The sequence below is a fragment of the Myxocyprinus asiaticus genome, chromosome 33 (genome assembly GCF_019703515.2).
Source record: "Myxocyprinus asiaticus isolate MX2 ecotype Aquarium Trade chromosome 33, UBuf_Myxa_2, whole genome shotgun sequence".
NCBI lineage: Eukaryota > Metazoa > Chordata > Actinopteri > Cypriniformes > Catostomidae > Myxocyprinus > Myxocyprinus asiaticus.
The window spans coordinates 6,606,370-6,629,817 of record NC_059376.1 but is presented as its reverse complement, the minus strand read 5'-3'; the positions used below and the strand labels follow the sequence as shown (position 1 = coordinate 6,629,817).

General features: G+C 38.6%; 1 protein-coding gene across 1 annotated transcript in view; it reads right to left on the bottom strand.

Moving 5' to 3' along the window:
* The window catches only part of espn (espin), a 130,133-nt gene that overhangs the window by 57,942 nt on the left and 48,743 nt on the right, over window positions 1-23,448 (bottom strand). The window contains exons 5-7 of the mRNA XM_051670149.1: window positions 22,831-22,962; window positions 17,835-18,066; window positions 14,079-14,338 (exon numbers count right to left, since the gene is read on the bottom strand). Of these exons, the coding sequence (XP_051526109.1) occupies window positions 14,079-14,338; window positions 17,835-18,066; window positions 22,831-22,962 (624 nt within the window). The remainder of the gene's footprint in view (window positions 1-14,078; window positions 14,339-17,834; window positions 18,067-22,830; window positions 22,963-23,448) is intronic.

Below are 23,448 nucleotides of genomic sequence, written 5' to 3'. Positions count from 1 at the left end.
GCTTGCAAGCCTAACCCTTTATCCTCCAAACATAACGATGGTCATTATGGCCAAAAAGTTCATCAGACCAGAGGAAATTTCTCCAAAAAGTAAGATCTTTGTCCCCATGTGCACTTGCAAATTGTAGTCTGGAATTTTTATAGCGGTTTTGGAGCACTGGCTTCTTCCTTGCTGAGAAGCCTTTCAGGTTATATTGATATAGGACTCGTTTTACTGTGGATATAGATCCTTGTCTACCTGTTTCCTCCAGCATCTTCACAAGGTCTTTTGCTGTTGTTCTGGGATTGATTTGCACTTTTCGCACCAAACTACGTTCATCTCTAGGAGACAGAATGCGTCTCCTTCCTGAGCGATATGATGGCTGCGTGGTCCCATGGTGTTTATACTTGCGTACTATTATTTGTACAGATGAACGTGGTACATTCAGGCATTTGGAAATTGCTCCCAAGAATGAACCAGACTTGTGGAGGTCCACAATTTTTTTCTGAGGTCTTGGCTGATTTCTTTTGATTTTCCCATGATGTCAAGCAAAGAGACAATGAGTTTGAAGGTAGGCCTTAAAATATTTCTACAGGTACACCTCCAATTCAGTACACCTCCTATCAGAAGCTAATTGGCTAATTGCCTAAAGTCTTGACATCATTTTCTGGAATTTTCCAAGCTGCTTAAAGGCACAGTTAACTTAGTGAATACAAATTTCTGACCCACTGGAACTGTGATATAGTCAGTTAAAAGTGAAACAATCTGTCTGTAAACAATTGTTGGAAAAATAACTCATGTCATGCACAAAGTGACTTGCCAAAACTATAGTTTGCTAATATTAAATCTGTGGAGTGTATGTAAACTTCTGACTTCAACTGTAGGTTCTGTGTCAAAAATTGTACTCCATTAAAAGTTCAAATATCTAGCCAAAATCATACAAAAGAGAAAATAAAAAGTTTCCCATGTTCTTATTAAAGTAACTTCGATGCATTAACTTAATGCATCAAACTTGTAAAACAAAATGAGTACTAACAATTTTCTCAATGTCTGACTTTGTAAGGCTCTAGGACACACCAGATGTTAAACTGAAATCAATGGCATAAAATCTGTTACTTGAAATGGTTCAAGTTTAAGTAAAATTTAATTCAACTTGAAATTAAATTTGAGTATTGTCTCATTGTTGACTGTGTTCATGTTCAAGTTCTTCCATCCTAAGTGATTGTTTTAATTGACTCTACAGGAATGCAAGGACATATAACTGAAATAGATTTCATTGGCTGTTTTAAATAAAGTAACATTTGACTGAGCGCGGTTTGATTAACTTGGTAAGACAAACAAAGATATACTTAATTTATGAAGTGTGTTGTACTTCAAAGTTCTAAATGAAATTGTAAGGAGTAAAGTCTTTGAAAATTTGAATAAGAGTACAAGTGTACAAGTAAGATAAGTTCAGAATACAATTACTTCAGTACATTACACCCCTGAGCATTTCCCATAGCAATAAGTAGAGTACAAACATTACATTACAAAGATCTTGGCCACAGTTTCAAGAGACAAAATTTCCAACACAAAAAAGCTCTCCTTTGTTTTGTTGTTCCTAAGATTTTCCTAATGCAAAATCCTGGAATTTGCATAGTAATCAACCTTACGCAATTCTAAAACAAATACTGCCACAAAAGAGGCCAAATAATCTATCAAATTTGTGCTGTTCATCTCTAGTCCATTATGATATTGTGATTTAAATATAAAATTAATTAAGGTTAACATTACAGTGCCACAGAGACAGATCAAACGACAAGTCCACACTAAGAAACCAAGACTACATTTGTAAACTAATAACGCATCATGTCACTCCAGCAATCAGCTTTAAAATATAATTTAATTAAAGGTAATTATCAGCAACAAATCTCTGCATGTAAAAAAAAATAAATAAGTACTTTTATCTTCATAGGTAACAAAGGTAACTCTTCATCTTCACTGTAAGTTGACCTTTAATTACCTAAAAGTAGAGTTAGACCAATAATTGGTTTAAAAGATAGTTAGTATTGTTATTATTTTTATAATTTGAATAAAGTATTATTATTAGTAGTAGTATTTTTATTACAATATTCGCAATGCATGCTATGTTTTTGTTGCTGTAGTCTAATGATTAGTTATTTTTGTGTCAAAAAGCAGAAATAAAGCAATATTTTAAAAAATGTAATTAATCAATCATTTAAAATTCTGTTTATGGGTTATCAGACACTTAAACATAAAAATAATTGGTTATAAAGTCATAAAAACTATGATATTGGTCAATCTCTACCTGAAAGCAACCTGATCAGACACAAAAAAAGTATAAAATAGCACACAGTATATGACAAGTATTTAATGGAATAAAATGTCTAGTTTTCTGTTTTCTGTGGCAGAACATCTTTTCCCACACTGCATTTGTGGCTGATTTGTATTATTATTATTATGATTACTAATAAAGGTATCATTACTTATTATTATTAAAATATTGCATTTTCTACTATAATATGCATACTACATTTTAACTGCTGTAAAATGATGTCTAACAATTTTTTTTAAACTTTTTGTGTCAAAAAGCAGAAATAAAGCAATAATTAATATGAATAAAAAATTTTATTAAATAATCACTAACCTCAATAATAATCATATAACCAATAGTAATCACTAATTAATGGGTTATATCAGACACTTAAAAATAACAAAAATAACCGTAAAAAGCATCAGTCATTATGGCAGGGAGGAGGGCAGGGCCAGGTCGTGATGCTGCACACCGGGCCCCTAATGGAGGCGGCAGTTCCAGAGAGAGAGAGAGTCATGGGCAGCTGCCCGACACCTGTGTGTGTGTGTTTGTCTTTTTGCTTAAGTTTATTATTAAAATATTATTTATATTGTTAAGCCGGTTCTCGCCTCCTCCTTTCCATTGAATTGTGTTACACTGGTGCCCAAACCCGGGAAGGAGGAGGGATGCGCCATAGTAGAGTCCTCGCCACTACCATCCACCCCAACGGAGCAGCCGCGGCCATCCGCCGGGGGACGGAGGAGCCAGGCCACCTGAGAGCGGAGGAACAGCCGCCGACCATGAGGGGAAGAGGGGCTCCTAGCTGACTGCCTGGAGTAGTTCGCTAGAACATGGCGGGGTCGAGAGGACCGCCGACGGCGAGCGGGTTGGGGCTCCTGGCCGACCGCCTGGAGCGGGAGAAACGCTGCCATGGGCTGGGGAGACCCCTTCCGTCCACCGAAAAAACAGTAGGGCATTCCGTCCGCCATCCCTAATCAGGCTAATCAAGCCCTCGAGAGGGATAAAGGCAACCGGAGGCGACAGTTCCAGAGAGAGAGAGTTACAGGCAGCTGCCCGACACCTGTGTGTGTGTTTGTCTTTTTGCTTAAGTTTATTATTAAAATATTATTTATATTGTTAAGCCGGTTCTCGCCTCCTCCTTTCCATTGAACTGTGTTACACTGGTGCCCAAACCCGGGAAGGAGGAGGGATGCGCCATAGTAGAGTCCTCGCCACTACCATCCACCCCAACGGAGCACCCCATCCGCCGGGGGACGGAGGAGCCAGGCCACCTGAGAGCGGAGGAACGGCCGCCGACCATGAGGGGAAGAGGGGCTCCTAGCTGACCGCCTGGAGTGGGCCGCTAGAACATGGTGGGGTCGAGAGGACCGCCGACGGCGAGCGGGGTGGGGCTCCTGGCCGACCGCCTGGAGCGGGAGAACCGCTGCCACGGGCGGGGGAGACCCCTTCCATCCACCGAAAACGCAGCAGGGCATTCCGTCCGCCATCCACAATCAGGCTAATCAAGCCCTCGAGAGGGATAAAGGCAACCGGAGGCGACAGTTCCAGAGAGAGAGAGAGTTACGGGCAGCTGCCCGACACCTGTGTGTGTGTTTGTCTTTTTGCTTAAGTTTATTATTAAAATATTATTTATATTGTTAAGCCGGTTCTCGCCTCCTCCTTTCCATTGAACTGTGTTACACTGGTGCCCAAACCCGGGAAGGAGGAGGGATGCGCCATAGTAGAGTCCTCGCCACTACCATCCACCCCAATGGAGCACCCCATCCGCCGGGGGACGGAGGAGCCAGGCCACCTGAGAGCGGAGGAACGGCCGCCGACCATGAGGGGAAGAGGGGCTCCTAGCTGACCGCCTGGAGTGGGCCGCTAGAACATGGCGGGGTCGAGAGGACCGCCGACGGCGAGCGGGGATGGGCTCCTGGCCGACCACCTGGAGCGGGAGAACCGCTGCCACGGGCGAGGGAGACATCCACCGAAAACGCAGCAGGGCGTTCCGTCCACCGTCCATAATCAGGCTAATCAAGCCCTCGAGAGGGATAAAGGCAACCGGAGGCGACAGTTCCAGAGAGAGAGAGTTACGGGTAGCTGCCCAACACCTGTGTGTGTGTTTGTCTTTTTGCTTAAGTTTATTATTAAAATATTATTTATATTGTTAAGCCGGTTCTCGCCTCCTCCTTTCCATTGAACTGTGTTACAGTCATTAAACAAACTATATACTGGTACTGGTCAATCTCTACCTGAAAGCAACAAGCTCAGACACAAAATATAAAAATGCATCTGTGACAAATTATTTAGTGGATTAAAACATCTAGTATTCTGTTATCTGTGGCTTTCTCTTCTCACACTGCATTTGTGACTGCTATTATCCATCCATGTACTTCCATCAATCAATTTGCATTATTGTCAGAAGCACTGTGATCCCTGCATAGTTCCTCCCAGTGTAACTCGAGCCGACCCAGTGCAGATGGTTTTATTATCGTTCCTCAGGGAAATGAACTCCAGACAATGTGGATGGACCTGAGCCTCTCAAAAACCTGCTGAATTTTTCATCAACGGTCACCAATAATTATGATTCAGTTGTTTTTTTACACGACCGATCTAATTAACATGCAGTAGCATTAGATGAAGCTCAGTTGAGTGAAGAAATTCATGCATTGCTACATTAAACGTGCATCTTATTTTGCATGCAGTGCATTTAAAAGGGTATACGGGTTATCACGGGTTATCTCAAACCAACCAAACCGAGTCTAACCCATCTTTCAATAACCAAACAGTAGAAATTGTAAAATAATCACACTAACAACAAACACCCTTAGCCGTTGCAAAGACAATAACATAATAACACATCAAAGCACAAGTTTCCACAAGCCAACCAAGCAAACTCTCTTAACATTGCCACGCACTTGTACTGTCAAGATTTCATCACAAAATATCACCAAATGCCAGTCTTACCCTGTCAGTTGGCCCGTATTTCTTTCCACAGTGCTGTCACTTTAGGGAAAGCTTCAAACTGAGAGCCTGTAGATGCACATGTGTCATCAGATCTCCATTCTACTGTGCATCACTCTACCTGACGCTTGCTTGGCCTTTCCCCGCCCCTCTTTCTCTCCACCCAACAATCACATCCCAGAGCGGTGACTTCACTGTTTACCTGTTATCCAACCACAGGCCAAAGTGCTCGTGGTCTCTTATGCAAAGCATTGTGACACAGTTGATGGGCATGGCCGACCGGGCTCGGCTTTCTCACTGGTGGGAGGATTGCATTATGCACACCAGCCACTGATGGGAATCTGATTACAAATAAATGTGGAGATCTCCTCAAAGCTAGCTGATTACGGAAATGCAGATGATAAGGAGAGAGAGTGGCTGATAAGATTGTAGTGCTAAGAAATAAAAATATTTTTTTTACCCCAGAAAAAATCAAGAGTACTTTGACCCTATTAACTTCTGTGCGTCCATGCTACTAGGTGTCAATATTAGTCCTGTCTTGGCCATATGCTATATCGGCCAGTGCACTGTGAATAAAAAATTACTGAGTAAGGAATAGTTCACACTAGCTCACTTTTATCATTTAGGAGTCCTCACCCTGATGTTTTGCAAACAAGTGTGCATTTCTTTCTTCTGTGGAACACAATAATTGAAACTATCTATAAGTTAATCACAAATGAGTTTTTATAGCAGAATGTCCAAGCTGCTCTTTTCCATACAATGAAAGTGAATGGTGACCACGGCTGTCAAGCAAGATTTTCAGTGAATAACAGCTATGGACTATGGACATATCGCAGAAAGTCCTACAGATTTACAGAATTTCTATTTTTGGGTGTACTATTCATTAAAGTGTAACAGAATTGTGTCAACTATCTAAAGTGCTAATTTTGTAATAAAAATAAGCCTGAAACTGAACTTGACATTATATTTTAAGTCGAGCGATTTATAGCCTAATATGGGCCTGAATGCAGGGCTAAATGGTGTGGTATTCAAATGTATTAGAGCTGTATAAACAAACTAACCAAGAGTGAGCTGAACTTGACTAAACAACCTGAGTAGTGCGGTTGCTATGTATGCTTGTGTTGCTGTGGTAGACAAGCAAGATCTTGCTTTTTTTCTTCAGTATACATTGTTTATTCCAATACTTTCTCAATCTGACACAATGTTCCCATTGAGTTCAATCACTCATTTAGTGACCAAATACGTCAATACATTATTATAAAAACAAATCACATTAACTTGAATTTGACAAAATATGATGAATATGATGAAATGTCCCAAAATAAAATTGTATTCCTCAGAGGTTGCTCCTTCATAGCTCAGAAGACTTAATGGAGTTCTTCATTTAAATATCAACTTTGTCCCAGACGTTTCTCTTAACATGCTTTTGGAGTAATAAAAACAGAAACAAATAATACCATTGTTGACGTATAGAAAGTATAAAATTAATGTGAACAGCACAGCTCAGATCATTTGGTCTTGAAATAAATTGATGAGAAATTTTTGATTTTTTATTCAAATCTTAACTTTTGATTGCAGACTTTGGTTTCTTTGCAAATCCGAGCACAGTTTAAGACAATGAGATCTCTTAAAAGACACTAAAGTGTTAATTTGCTTGCCATTTAATCTCATTGCAGTCTAGAAAAACAACTGAAGTTTTTAATAGATGTCTTTTTTCATTCCCAGAGTGTGAAATGAGAGTAAAACTACAATTTCTTTTCTCAAAAATTCTAGTTTTCTAAAACAAAATACTTGTAATCTGGTAAGTGAATGTTTGATTGACAGCTTTAAATCCCTCCTCACATTCACCCCCACCCAACAGTATCTCAGCTGCACCTGCCATTAGCGGCTCAGCGATAAGTCTTTGACCATAAAAGGAAAAGCAGTTGGCATGTACTCCAAGATGACCGTTTTCAGAAGTCTTCCTTCATGCGTTCTAACAGTATAATGTTTATTTAAATGCAGAGAAACTCCACCCAATTTCAGCCACTCTGTCAACCATTACAGCTCTGTTTCAAGTTCACCATAGACAGATTTGGTTGATATTTGTTGAGAATTGCAACAGATAAGGTCATGCTTGAGGCTGTATGGGTTTAGGGTTAGTAGGGTCAGAAAGTTACAGCGTTTATTGCCTTGACATAGTCATGACAAGAGATGAAAGACTGAATATGACTTTGCACAGGCAATTTTAGTAAATTATTATTATTATTTTTTTGCCTTAACCAGATTTTTTTTTTTTTTTTAAAGGAGGGATGAAGGAAGTCAATTTTTTTGTTGTTGTAATCGACATTATGCTGCAAGTGCTGTTGATTGAGCTTAACTTTGATTGAATCTGGAATTTAAGTGTTGAGAATGCACATTAGAGGAAATTAATTTAGGAAAATTGTCTCTTGTGTTTGACTTCCAGCTGTTTTACATCACTCCAATGCCATATGGATACCCTAGGGGTGCAGGAGCAATTTTGGGGGCTTACATTAATCATTACGTAATTATTATCTCCAAATTGTCTAAGTTATAGGCCAAATGGGATAATTATTTACACACAATTTTCCACTAGTGACTCACAGGTTATTTACTTTGGCATAGTGGAAGAGACAGCGTGAGAGTGGAGAGACAGGGGCCAGGCTGAGGGTCATTCTTGGGCTCAGAGGTCATGGACAGAGTCGACATTAAAACCACAACATTAAAACCACCTGCCTAATATTGTGTAGGTCCCCCTCGTGCCGCCAAAACAGCGCCAACCTGCATCTCAGAATAGCATTCTGAGATGATATTCTTCTCACCACAATTGTACAGAGCGGTTACTTGAGTTACCGTAGACTTTGTCAGTTCGAACTGACAGTCTGGCCATTCTCTGTTGACCTCTCTCATCAACAAGGCATTTCCATCCACAGAGCTGCCACTCACTGGATGTTTTTTTGTTTTTGGCACCATTCTAGAACATTCTAGAGACAGTTGTGTGTGAAAATCCCAGGAGATCAGCAGTTACAGAAATACTCAAACCAGCCCATCTGGCACCAACAAACATGCCACGGTCCAAATCACTGAGATCACATTTATTTGCCATTCTGATTGTTGATGTGAACATTAACTGAATCTCCTGACCCGTATCTGAATGATTTTATGCATTGCACTGCTGCCACACGATTGGCTGATTAGATAATTGCATGGATGATTGTTGGTGCCAGATGGGCTGGTTTGAGTATTTCTGAAACTGCTGATCTCCTGGGATTTTCACACACAACAGTCTCAAGGGTTTACTCCAAATGGTGCCAAAAACAAAAAACATACAGTGAGCGGCAGTTCTGTGGACAGAAATGCCTTGTTGATGAGAGAGGTCAACAGAGAATGGCCAGACTGGTTTGAACTGACAAAGTCTACGGTAACTCAGATAACCACTCTGTACAATTGTGGTAAGAAGAAAAGCATCTCGTCTGGAGAAGGAAAAAAAAAAAACTATATCTGTTCTGTTCCTCTTTTGAATATTTTTAGTCAGGACAACTCTTGAAAGGATTTAGCATGTTAATGTGGGTATGACATATTGATACAGTAGGATTTGGTCTTGGCAGACAAGATTTGCTACACTGTGCTGCTGCTGCAGATCAAATACGATGACTTTCTGTACTGCCAAAAACATACACAGACATACTATTTTAGCATGTGGAAATGCTGCTGCACAGTCAGACAAACAGAAGACATGCTGCATCGAGCATGTAGGACATGCTGCTCCACAATTAAACATTCATTCAATCTCATGTAGCAGATCTAGACATGTGGTGCTGGGGAGGAGGGTTTTAGAAAAAGAAATATTGCAGTGTGTTGCAGTGAAAATGACTTATCTGCAAAACTGAGCAATTTAAATATTAGAAAAAGAGAGAAATATACAAGTCAATTGGATAACTGATTAGGACCTATCAGCTTACACCATGCAAGCCGATTGGCTTAACACATTGCTTGAGAGCTAGACGATTGGCTAACATATAACAAGTTCACAGAACCTGTCAGCTTGCGCCATATAGAGTTTCATAACTGAACTTCAAGTAATTAAAACCTGCTATGTCCTCACGTACTTGCGCACATGATGGAATGTATGTTGAGTTCATGCTTGCATTTTACAAAATAGATACACCGAATACCGAATAGCTTGTAAAAACAAACCTACTCAGTTTTGGGGAAAAAAATTCCATTGCCAGCCCTTTTTAAAAAATTAAGAGAAATCTTAAGATGACTTCATCTTAAAATTATTTGAAAATATTATTTAATTTAATATAATTTAATTACTTTAATTTAATTTAGATTTTTATATAGTTATATTTGCTATCTGCTATCTCTGGTATTCAGTTTGTTCTGCAAGTAAATATTATCATTTAAATCAAAATGTGACCGTTTTTAGGCCACGCCAGTGGCGAGCTGTGCATTTTAAGTCTAGGCCTTCAGTGTGATTCATGCCATTAAGAAAACACAGTTTCACAATGAATAAGACACCCTATGCCTTTGGGCATCATACATTATGTCGCAGCTAACTAGTAAATCCAATTGACATTTTAAAAACACATCCACGCACGAAAGCCAGAACTTGATGCAACACTTAATGCTCAAGCAAGCCTAATTTTAACTGCAGCATGACTGTTTTGTGAAATGAACGTCTCCCAAACCGACATTCAAAAATCATAATTTTTCATATGAATCTACCAATGAGGTTTATAATACCTGGAAAAATCTATCTAATAATATTTGCGATTTAAATGTTGCTTGCAATAAATTTCGTTTCGTCAGGGTACACGGTTATGCTGCGTTACATTCAAGCTGGATGAGGGATATTCCTACTTGATATCTCCAACCATAAATGCATTCCATTCCCTGATATTCAGAACTGCAATGCTCCCGTTAGCTTAGTGGGGGTTTGACTCTCATTAGAGATGTCTCCTAGCAACCCAACTGATAAACAATGCTGCAGCGCTAGCATTTGTGCTTCAGGTGTACGATTATCAAAAGAGATTATAATGTTTTATACACCTGTTTATGCAGGCGTTTGTTAAACAAGCTTTAATATCTTGTAATGTGGAAACGAACTCATTTATCGATATTACTTAATAAAGCGAATGTAAGTGTAATAAATACACTTACTTTGTATATCTCCCTGAGTGTCGACATGTTTGTGTGACATCATGCCCCTGCATCTCGGCGAAATCCAAGTTAAGAATTTCTGCACGAGCCTACAAGTTGTAATTCTGACTTCAAGATGCATTCCATTGCACTTTTCCTAGTAGGAAGTTGTAAAATCTGACTTTCCGATTTGAATAGAACGTAGTACTACTTTTCAAAACTTGATCCGACACTGAATGCTCAAGCAGCCTAATTTACACTTAGAAAACTCCCGATGCTGCTATAACAATGCAAAAAGCACTTACAAATTTGCTTGGTGAAAATCAGTCCTCCTTTCATGATTATAAATTAAGCAATCACACAGTCATGCAGAACATCTCAGGTTTGTAAATCCATAAGGATCTCTTTCTCAATGGCGATAGCGGCAGTAATGACAGTTGACTGGTCAGCAAGATCTCGCGCACTTCGCTTTCAAATTAAGTCACTTAAAGCGTGATTGCGTCACTCAAGGCCAGCTAGAAGGCCTCGACTGGGACATATCCTAAAGATCAAACCAACCAAGAACAAATAAATCAATCTGATTGGCTGATGAATCTGACAATCTGACAATCTGACTTTAGTTGCTCATTCATTTGCACTTTTGAGGGATTCTGTGGAAATTCTGAAGGCCTGATGGGGTGGAGTTCAAACTCGCGCTGCTTCGGGCATGTGATTTGTTGTCACACTTTGCTTGTAAGCATCAAGGAATAAATTCTGACTGGATAAACTTTTCGTTTTTCTCTATTTGTTTGTAGATTAATTAAGAGTGGAAAGCAGTTAAAAATACATAGGCAAAAAGGTTAGAGGATGAAAGGATGAAAAATATGTATTTATTTGGCATGTTAGGCCAGCAGAGTAGGCTTTGCTGGCCCTGAGAAATCGCCACTGGGCCACACCCACACTAAAACATTATGCATTTATTTTGCTTTGCTTTCAAAAACTGAAAAGGGAGTTTTCAAATAAAAACAGATTAGTGTGGATGTGGTCTCAGTACTCAGAAACTCCTACATTAATTGCATTCATTCTGACATGATGTGATCACAGGATAAATGTACAAATTGCATACTTGGAAAAGGATTATGTCCTAAACTGTTTCTTAGTTACTGAAATACCAATCGACTACATAATAGAAACCATAATGTAGCCCTACTATATTCAACATCCAAAAAAGGTTTGATGGCAAGATCTGAGCTACTACATCAAAAACTTAGCAAACATGACTGACAATAAGCACATTATCTTTGCAATGATGCCATCAGTACAACACAGTTTAATTCCCATTAATGACCTGAGAATTTGTTTGTTGGTATGAGCTGGCAAAGCTGACAGTTTAATAAGTTAAATTATTGACAAGTCCATCATACAGCACTTCAATAGAGCTTTGGGTAGGTCGGCTCTGCTAATGGACGCCCTCATTAAAGGAACACAAAAGTAGCATTGTGTTTTTGTCTACGAGTGTGTTAGTCCATATCGTGTGTGTGTGTGTGTGCACCTGCCTTGGGCTTTGCCACATAGTGCTTATTGGCATGCACAGGGCTGGTTTTGATGCATGGTTTGAAACTTGTTGGCCAGGCAACAGAACATGCATTGCTGGTATGATTATGCAACTTTCTAATGGCCACTATGTGAGCGGTTTATGAAAAAACGCTGAGATTTATTTAATGGTCGATTAATTAGACCATACTGTGTTGCTTTTACTGTCAAAGCTAACTGAGATGTTATCGTACTCCTACATATGTATTCCATGCCAATTAAAAAGGATGAGCGGATGGTAAGTGTGTATTAATTAAGATGTTTCAGTGTAAAATCCACAGGGAAAGTTTTGCTATTATGAGCTTACACAGAATGACTAAAGCTCTATGGAATATTTAGTTGCTCAGGACTCAGTTGGGATGCAGCTAACTTGGCATGTTGGTCTTTGTAATTGAGTGAACTTTGTTATCATCAGATTATATCACTTGAGCACATTTTTTTTTCAAGTTTTCAAGACATGAGTTGGGCCTTGATGCTATTTAGTACTCAAAGTTGAAATTAAATAAAAATGTAACATTTAATTTCCTAATGCATGCTTCAGGTCTTATTGTGAACAATTCATTGGTGTGTATTATTCCAAATACAGTATATACACACACATGGGTACAGTGTATACACACAGTATGTATATATATATATATATATATATATATATATATATATATATATATATATATATATATATATACTGTATATTTGCCCTTGTAATCTTTAATCAACATGTAATAGCTCGCTCTTCCTCTTAAATGATTTTAGACACAGTTTTAGGCATTGTTTTAGCAAACTCACTTTCAGGTCTGGCTCCATTCTTAAAAGGAATGCCCAACTTTCACGATCCAATCGATTCCCAATGGATAAAATTACACACATGCTCTACATTTTTGGTTTGCAAAATGAGTTGCGAACAGGGTCTCATGTTGACTCTGATGACATTCAATGTTTTTCTCAATAACATCATAAAGGTGGTTGAAATATTATAAAATATTCTTGAATGTTTGGCAGGAGCTGTCTTCCTAGACATATCTGAGTGAAACTGGATATTCCGCGAGAAAATGTAGGGCGGAAATTGATTTGATCTGGAATTGATTGGATTTGACAGGGGGTTGGAGGGGCTGAAAAATAAGATGGATCAGTGTCATTATTGGAAAAGGAAAGTTGTTTCACAGGCTGAGAAAAGAATTACATTTTGGTGAAAAATTATCTCTCTTGTGTGCTTCACGTGAGTTGTGAATATTTCACGACAATTTGTGCAATATTTCTGTACAGATGGTTTCCAAATCTGTCACTTATGCTTCATGTCTGTCAGGATGCTTTCTTTTATGTAGTGGAGGATGTTCATGTGAATACAAACACACATGCACTCTTGCAAGCTAATAAAACACTCTATTATAGTGCATCTAAAGACTTTCATTTTATACTGTTAATTTATAAAAGCAAGATCCCCCTACATTCCATGAATAAACGCTGTGATTATCAAGTATTATCCTCATGGCTCGATATCTCTGTTTATTCAACTTAATAGCAACATACAGTAGATAGACTCACTAAAGGCCACATGTGCTGCATTCACAGTATTCTGAACAGAGTTAATTTCAGTGCAGCTCTGAATGAATGAATGAATGAATGAATGCATACAAAGACAATAAATTACATTTTTGTAGACTTCTTTACATTGTAATGTACCTTTTGTGACGAAAAGCGTCTGCTATATCAATGAAAGTAACGTAAAACAACAACAATCTGGAACTATGATGCTGGTGACAACTAAAAAACTATCCTCCCACCCTTTTTATCCAATAGTGTTTGGCCCAAAGTTCATTGTAAGGTCAATAGGTTGTTTATTATAAGGTTAATAAACTCTGTTTGGGAATAAAATCACAGTGATTTATTTTAAATGGCTGAAATTCTGACCATTCTGTCATCATTTACTCACCCTCTTATTGTTGGGATGTTAGCCTCAGTCACCGTTTACTTTTTTGTTTGCTCATACAGGTTTGGAACAACATGAGAGGGTCAGTAAATGACGACAGATCTAGCTATAATGCACATCATTTCTATTCATAAAATATCTCAAATAAAAAAAATACACGAACGCATAAAAACACAAAGATTCATAATGTACCTCTTTTTTTACTATGTCATTGTCCACTCTGCGAAGGTTCCTCTTCACCTTCAGGTACTCGGCGGAGGCCTCCTCGCCAGGTGGTTTGGGTGGGGGGTATGTGGGTGGGGGAGGTGAGATGTGGGTGGAGTTTGATGGAGGTGGGGGTGGGGGAAACGTCGGAGGTGGTGGCAGGTGTGCAGGTTCGGTCGCATTCTGAGTGTCAGGATTCAACATGTCCATATACGTCTGCATGTCTGTGATGGCCGAATCAGCAGCTCCTACAATAAAACACAATGCTTTAATCATTCATTGAATCAGTCGTACATCATCACCCACAGAACAAGTACAACAAAGAAGCAAAGAACAACTGAGCTACAGACCTTGCTTCCTGATATGTCCTTTGTGTGTTCTGGACTGGTTTAGACAAAGAAAATCTATATTTAAATATATTCATAGTGCCTCCTCCGTCTATGACGTTAAAAATATACACTTCTAGTCAAATGTTTGGACACACCTAATCATTCTTTATTATTACTACTATCCACATTTTAATATTCCATATATATATATATATACATACACACACACACACACACACAGTATATACAGTATATTGAAAGTTGAAAATCCTGAATATATAGTTATAAATCTGAATATACGGTATAGTTGTTAATCCAAATATATAGTTAGAAATCCATAATATATAAATGTAACTCTGAATTTATAGGAAAAATCTAAATACATAATTGTAAATCCAAACAGTAATAAATCTGATGTTTTAATTTAATGAAGTTTAACCCTGTGGAAGCGGGGGCTTGTCCGAGCGCTGGTTTGTGAATGGAGAGCGAGGCTGGGAGAAATGAATGGTCAGGACTCGCACCTGTGTATAATTTCCCTAACAGCTCTTCTGTGTTTCAGTGAGTGGCATTGGGGAGAAAAGGGAACACGAGAAGCCCGGAGGGGAGTGAGAGCCAAGTTTGATCTTGTGTGTGTGATCGTTAGAAGCCACTGCAAAGCAAAGTCTTTGTGAATAAAACTTTGAGATTATTCGGACTAAGAACGCCGTCTCCTGCTTCCTCATTCCCTGAGGAACTTGTTACAATCCCCCAAACATTACCACGATGATTTTAATATAAATCCTGAATATATAAATACAACTCTGAATATATAAACGCAAATCCTGAATATGTAAAAGTAACTTTGAATATATAAATTAATTTTTGGGCTAAGTTAAAAGAATAATAAATAAAGTGTTAGTTTTGTAAAGAAATTCATACATAGACACAAAATATATTCAGAATAGGAATTCTGAATATATTTTTTCAAAATTTGCAATATATAGTTGTAATATATATTAAATGTAAAGTTGTAATATATGATATAATTGTAAAAATGAATACATAGTTATAAATCTGAATATAAATACATCAGAATATATAGTTATAAATCCTAAATATATTGACATAATCCTGAGTATATAGTTGTAAGTACAAATATCTAGTTATAAATACAAAATATATAAATGTAACTGAATTTATAGTTATAAACCAGAGTATGTAATTGTAAATCCGAATATTTATAAATCTGAATATAATTGTAAATCTGAATATATAGTTATAAATCCTGAATATTTAAATGTAGCTCTGAATTTATAGTTATAAATCTGAATATATATACACTTGTAAATCTGAATAGTAATAAATCTGGTGTTTTGATTTTATAAAGTTTAACCCCTAGGCCAAACCCCACACCTAGCCATGATGATTTTAATATTTTAATATAAATCCTGAATATATAAATATAACTCTGAATTCAGTTTTAAATCCGAATTGTAAATCCGAATAGTAATAAATCTAAATATAATTGACTGTAAATCTAAAGTGTATAGTTATAAATCCTTAATATATAGTAAAAATTTTGAATATATAGTTGCAAATCAAAATATAAATCTGAATATATAAATGTAAATTCTAAATATATAAATGCAACTGAATATTTAGTTATACATCTGAATATGTAAATGCCAATCATGAATATATAAATGTAACTTAGAATATATAAATATAAATTAATGCTGCAGCTATGTTAAAAAAATACAAATAAAATGTTAGTTTTGTAAATAAATTCATACGTCAGTCATGCTTCCTAAGCAACCAATTGGCCCGGTTGCTAGGGAGGGTAGAGTTACGTTGGGGTAACCTCCTCGTGGTCGCTACAATGTGTGGCGCATGGCGAGTTGTGTGTGGATGCCACGGAGAATAGCATGAGCCTCCACGCGCTACGTCTCCGCGGTAACGCGCTCAACAATCCACGTGATAAGATGCGCGGATTGACGGTCTCAGACGGAGGCAACTGAGATTCGTACTCCGCCACCCGGATTGAGGCGAGTCACTATGCCACCACGAGGACTTAGAGCGCATTGGGAATTAGGCATTCCAAATTGAAAAAAAAAAAAAAGAAAGAAATTCATACGTAGGCACAATTTATATTTGCCTACCGAACTAATGTCATGCATTTAAGCATAAATCTTTCGATCAAAAGATTTTTACATAAATGAGACTGTCCAAACATTTGACTGGTAGTGCAAATATTAAAACTTATCAGAAAAGTGTTAGAGACTCCTTAAATATGAACCTTAAATAATGGGCATGAATGTTCTGTTTGTGTCCACTAGAGGACATTACTGGGATGTTTCACTGCAGGTGTCCCGGACAACACCATGGCAACAGCAGTGCTCAATGTGTTCTGCTTCAGCCAGCTCAACTTTTCCCACCATTGTTAAGATAATGCTTCAAATATGCTGCATTAAGCAAGCAGGGAAATTATGCATGTGTCACTTTAGAGGTGGAGATGTATTCAAAACACATAGCAATGGAGGAAATAAAGAGAAAAACATGTAAATAAAAAGTAATTTATGAAATTTTATATTGAGGACTTTACTAAATGGGTCCTCCTTATGAAGTAGTGCCATTTGTGTGCTATGTGAACACACTAATTACTACTAATATAACTAATAATAAACTCAATTTATTCATGTTATTTGACAGATTTAATTTTGTTTAGTGAATATACAAGAGAACTTTAACAGAAGAAAGAGAAGAAAATTACAAGAGAAGAAAATTGCACATGAATTATATTTTTGAATGTGGTTTCATAGGAATATCAGCAAATTTGCATTCATCACCATTACATTTGAATGGGTTTCTTACAATTGACAAAATTCTACCTAAACCATGCTTTCATTCTAAGTAAAAAGTCATGCTTTCACAATGTAGCTTTTTTTCCAAGAAAATTCAGAATATGTCTTTGTTGCTACACATTCTGTTCCACCCTGTTATCTTGTGACATTTTCCCCTTAACAATACTAATTCAATCTTTCTGACATCACATTTAAGGGATTAAAATCATTCTTCTTGGACCACATGGTTGAAACTCTAGTGTATTTCAGGCAACGAACACACTGCAGCTATATACAGTACAATTCAGTCTCTCCCTATTAGTGCTTAATCCCATTCTCACACACAGAGTTCCATAAGTGGTATCCAGTAGTATCCTGAAGAACGATACTTTAAAACATTTACTCCTGTATTGAAATGCAGTTGTCACTCCTATAACTTTGCAGTGTGCACATGGTCAAAAGGTTCTTTGCTGACTTTCATAATGGGTATTTTGGTAACAGGATGCAGTATGTGGAGTTCACCAATTTTTGAAAGGCTAAAGTCGGAGAGCTTTATCTGCACGGGTTAACTGATTTTTAACTGGTGTTTCTCTAACCTGTAGGTGTTCGTGAGGGAGGTGTGCTACTCCTCTTCTCTCCAGTGCTGGACTGGCTGGAGTTTGCAGAGTCATAATTGGACAGCGAGCTGGAGGGCGAGCAGATGTCAAAGTGGGCCACCAGAGGGGCCGCGGTGGGCAGGGTGGCATTGGGAGAGGACAAGCCCGAGTCAGGCTGCTTATACTCCAGATCTGTAGAAGGGTCCCGTGACAAGACTCTGTGTTCCACACTCTAAAAAGAAGCCAGATTTTGAATGCATCAGACTTCTCAACATATGTTCTCTCAAAACAGTATGGATCAGACTCTTGAATTGTTTTTCACATATGGATCTCGGGTTCGATACGCATAACTCTGGAACCTAGTGTAAAAACAGCAGCATTCCTTGTGATCAACAGGTTTTCTATTTATTGGGTTAATGTTAGTTTTAAGGCCCTTTCACATCAAACACAAATATTTGCCAGGATTTCTTCCTATGCTGAAGATTTTGAATAGAAACAATGGATTTCTATAGAGCCTTTCACACCGGAGCGAGCATTTGTGCGCAAACAAAGTGTTTTTTTTTTTGTTTGTTTTTTTTTACATTGTAGATGATAAAATGCCCTGACAAATAAAATCTGAGCTTTGGCTCACGTGTCAGGGGCTGCTGTCATTACCCAAACCATCGAAATTGCTGGCGCTGAAGTATGGAGCTAGAACAGTGACTGAAGGGTTTGAATCTGAATTTTGAATTCTAGAAATTTAGTAAACTTTTTTGCTATTATGGTCTATATAACTATATAAATACAATTAATTTCTTTTAAATAAGATGTTACACATCATAGTATATTACCAAAACAATACATTGTAACATTAAACATTTTTAGTTTTTTGTGTCTTTCAATTAGCTTACATTCTGCAAGCTAACCGTTTAGCATACTACTTTAGCATATCCTGAAACTATTTAGCAGAGATGGGCCACTTCTGTTAAAATGAATGGGAGAAATTGGAAAGCCCAACCAAGAAGCTCTAGCACCCAACGGTCAACAGATGTGAAAGGAAGTCCCACCTTACAAGTAAAAGAGCCAATCACCTTTTAGATACAGACATCGCCTGTCAATCATCTCAAGAACGTGCATTAGCTATACAAGCCGGAAACATTGTTGGGTTTTTATGTTTTTGTTTTTTTTTCGTAATCTGAGGTAAAGAAGCACAATTTATGATACCATTGTGTCAGATTTTACAGCTGATTTGAAATATGCTCTTTGATCGTAACCCTGACCAACCATTTTTTTTTAGATTTCTATGTTCCCCCATTCAAGTAGATAGGAGCTGCACTGTCATGACTGGAAATAGCCTCCCGGGACGGGAGCATTCCAAAGATGGTCAACAGTGGACTGACTTGCTAGAAAGACTTTGGCATATGGCTAGCCGATTAGCCTGCTAGCTTACCATATACCACAATAACATGATAGGCTTTTTTAAAAATGGCTACCTCCTGCAAACTCGATTGTAAAGTCATTTTTATTTGTATAGCGCTTTTCACAACACACATCGTTTCAAAGCATCTTTACAGAAAATCATGCATTAACAGAAAATGAAACTGTAATATCTATAGTGTCTTAGAGTCATCATTGTGTAGTTTGATTAAATGTGATTGTAAATTGTTGTGGCAGGGCGGAGGGCTGGGCCGGGTCGTGATTCCGCACACCTAGCCCCTAATTGGGCTGATTAGCTCGAGAGGGATAAAGGCCGACTGGAGACGGCAGTGCGACAGAGAAAGTGTTACAGACAGCTGTCCGACACCTGTGTGTGTTTGTCTTTTGATTCAGTTTATTATTAAAATATTATTTATATCGTTAAACCGGTTCTCACCACCTCCTTTCCTTCTACCCTGTTACACTGGTGCCAAAATCTGGGAAGGAGGAGGGATGCACCATAGTAGAGTTCTCGCCGCTACTATCCACCCCAAAGGAGCAGCCGCGGCCATCCGCCAGAGGACAGAGGAGCCCGGCCGCCTGGAAGCGGAGGAACGGCCGCCAACCGCGAGGGGAGGAGGGGCTCCCAACCAACCGCCTGGAGCGGTTACCGCTGCCAGGGAGACCCCTACCGTCCACCAAAAACGTGGCGGGGAGTTCTATCCGCCAGGGGCTGGAGGACTGCCTCCGGTTCACCCGGGGAGGTGCGGCTGTCGTCCACTAGAGGGTGGAGGAGTGGCCGAGGAACGGACTACAGCGTATCGGAGAACCGGCAAGTAAATTTTTTATTTTTTTTCTCTCTCTCCTCTCTCTCTCCCGCTGCCACTCCGTGTTGGCCTTTTCCCTCTCTTTTTAAATGTTTTGTTAATTTGGCACGATCGCCGTTACGGCGTGTAGGTGCCACCTTTTTTTTTTGTTTCCCTCCTCTTGTCCCCTCCCCTGATCCAGATAGACGGGGATGACCTGCCGGCAGACGGGGCACAAGGCACGCCCCCCCATGTAGATGTACTTCATGCCGGGGGCTCCCCGGCCTGATAGAACGGGGGAGGGATGTGGCAGGGCGGAGGGCGGGGCCAGGTCATGATTCCGCACACCCGGCCCCTAATTGGGCTGATTATCCCGAGAGGGATAAAGGCCGTCTGGAGACAGCAGTGTGACAGAGAGAGAGTTACGGACAGCTGTCCGACACCTGTGTGTGTTCGTCTTTTGATTCAGTTTATTATTAAAATATTATTTATATCGTTAAGCCGGTTCTCACCTCCTCCATTCCTTCTAACCTGTTACAATTGTCTATAAAATTTAAATAATTAAATAGTTAAATAACTATTGTATTTAGAACCCCTGTGAGTAAGCTGAAGGCGACTGTGGCAAGGAACACAAAACGCCATAAGAGTTAATGGAGAAAAATAACCTTGGGAAAAACCAGGCTCACTGTGGGGGCCAGTTCCCTCTGGCTAACATCATGAATGTAATGCCAATATTACTAATGTATAGTGCAAATCATGGTTTAAAATTATTAAACTAAGTAAGTGTTAAAGGTCAGTGTTTAAACAAAGATTTTGTATGAACTGTAAGATTAATGACTAATGTCTTTGAAGTTCATCCTGGATTAACTGCAGAGGTTCACATAGATGCATTGTCCTTTGTTAGTTGGCTGATGAAGGCTTTTGTTGGCAATTAATTGATAGTCTATGTATTCCATTTCAAGAGTGCAGTCCATCATTGTCAGGGTGGGCTCAAATTTTCATGACACCAGCAGTGAGGTGCCATTTGTCTGCAATTTGTCTTGCTTTTTTGCACCACGTTTGGTGTGAAAGGGCCTTTAAGTGAAGACTCGTGCCACTTATTTGGCATTTTTACAAAAGTTAAATATACTGTAACCCAGTGGTTCTCAACTAGATGGTTGGGGCCCACTAGGGGGCCTCAGCAAATTTCCAAGGGAGCCTCAAGGTGACTTAAAATGACTTAAAATTAGATATTTTGAAATACGATAAATTCATTTAAATCCTAAGAAGAGCTAAAATCAAAATGAAGGCCTACAACAATTAAACTGACAGTTCCTGAAACATCTGAAATCTTGAAAATTAATCGTGATAAGTATATTAATCCATTGACCGTCCAAGTTTTTGTTTTTGCTTCGAAAAACATGTCGGACAATGGGGGAAGGGGTTTGGAGTCAAAAAGGTCGAGAACTATTGTTGCAAATGATTGTTTGGAATAGCATGTATAAAATGTCCCTAATACCTTACAGATATCACTGAAATAGATGTCTTGAGAAATAACACCTGTTTCTGTGACAGCCATAGACTCTGTAAACAGCAAAAAGTCAACGGGCCATCTAATTCAGTGGCTAAGTAAGCAAACCAGCTGTAATCGCTTTCAACACCTTTAAGGGTGATTTTAAGATCAGATAAGCAACTGTCACAGAGGTTTTCAAATCAATTGATTGAGAGGCAAATGATGTGTTCAGAAGGAAAGAGATTCATTAAAACATCATCCAAAATATTTACTCACCACATTACTGCATACAGGTCTCTGCAAATAATTCACTCATTAAGCAACTGTTATTTACAATATTTTAGTTTTACATCACTACAGTTACTTTATCACTATCAGCGCTGAAAAAGGAGTGTTTATGTGAGTGTGCAATCCTCATGATCATATCATGAGGAACAATAAACTGGTTCTGGAGTTCACAGTAATACACATGTAAACTTAAATTACTAATTACTAATCCAAGAAAAAGCCTAAAGTGAAACTTCAAAACACACAACTTCAAACTTCAAACATTTCAAAAGCGTTGTGTAGCAAACTCTTCGAGTGTAATTAAGGCAGGGAATTCCATGTTCCACAGAAGTTAATTACAGACACTAACGAAGGAGTTCACAGCTGATGAACATCCCACATCATTACTCTGGGGACACACTAAACCTCAAACTGTTATTCTCTATAGACGTACAATGTATACATGTACAATTAACACTTGCCATTGCAAGAAACTCTGTGACAAACATTAAAGGCTCAACAAATCAAATGACCAGAAAAAATGAAAGCATTTCATGAACATGTTTTGGAGTACTCCTGATCAGAAAAACTACAGCGATATACAATCTGCTTTTTGTTATGAAACCCTTGATTCCGTCATCATTTACTCACCCTTACATCATTCCAAACCTAAACTGCTTTTGTTCTTCTGTGGAACATGAAAGGTGTTATTTATAGCAGAATGTCCAAGCTGCTCTTTTCCATACAAAAAAAAAAATCAAGATTTTCAGTGAATAATAACTTAAATTCCAAACTATTGCTCACACAAAGTTTTCAGAACAGTTGGAATGTAGCGCACAAGTCACATGGACTACTTTTATGATGCTTTCATGGTGCCTTTTGGAACTTGACAGTCCTTGGTCCCCATCCACTTCCATTGTATGGAAGAGAGCAGCTCAGACAATTAACTAAACTTCTCCAATGGGTTTGGAACAACATGAGGGTGAGTCCTTTCTCTTTAAAAACTTGTGTGTGTGTGTGTGTGTGTATGTCTAACCATGTTTTCAACTGTGCGGAGATACTTGGCACACTGTTGATGCCCGTTGTATTCTGCCAGGTCTGCTGCTGTGAATCCATCCTGGTCTTGCATGCCCAGATCCACTCCGTTCACCACCAGAATCTGACAGCACTGCAGAGAGATACACAACTTTACATTTACCACCAAACTAGCACAATCTGGGACCCGAACATTAAATACATTTAGCTGTGGAACGATTTTACTGCTCCTTATACGTACTTAAGGAATTGGATTAAGGTTTAGCAAGAATATGGACCTTGGTTACACAATGGCGTGCATTTACATTAAACAGTGAATTAATGGATTTATTATTCATTATTAAATGTAATCAGCAATGATGAATTGTTGAATAGGCTACATATACTGTAGGTATATGGGCAGAAACTGGGAAATTGAAAGTCACCCTTGGCTGGAACATTTAAATCCATTCCACTATACAGTTGATTTTCTTCACTACACAACATCAGTTCCCAGGCTGTGTGCTGTTCCTGTAGGTTGTGAATATATGTCTGTTGACATACAACAGTTTGAGAAAGAGAGATGAGTCTATTAGCAGTTTTACTGAGTGCAGTAAAAGGGTACTTTGGTAATGACAGC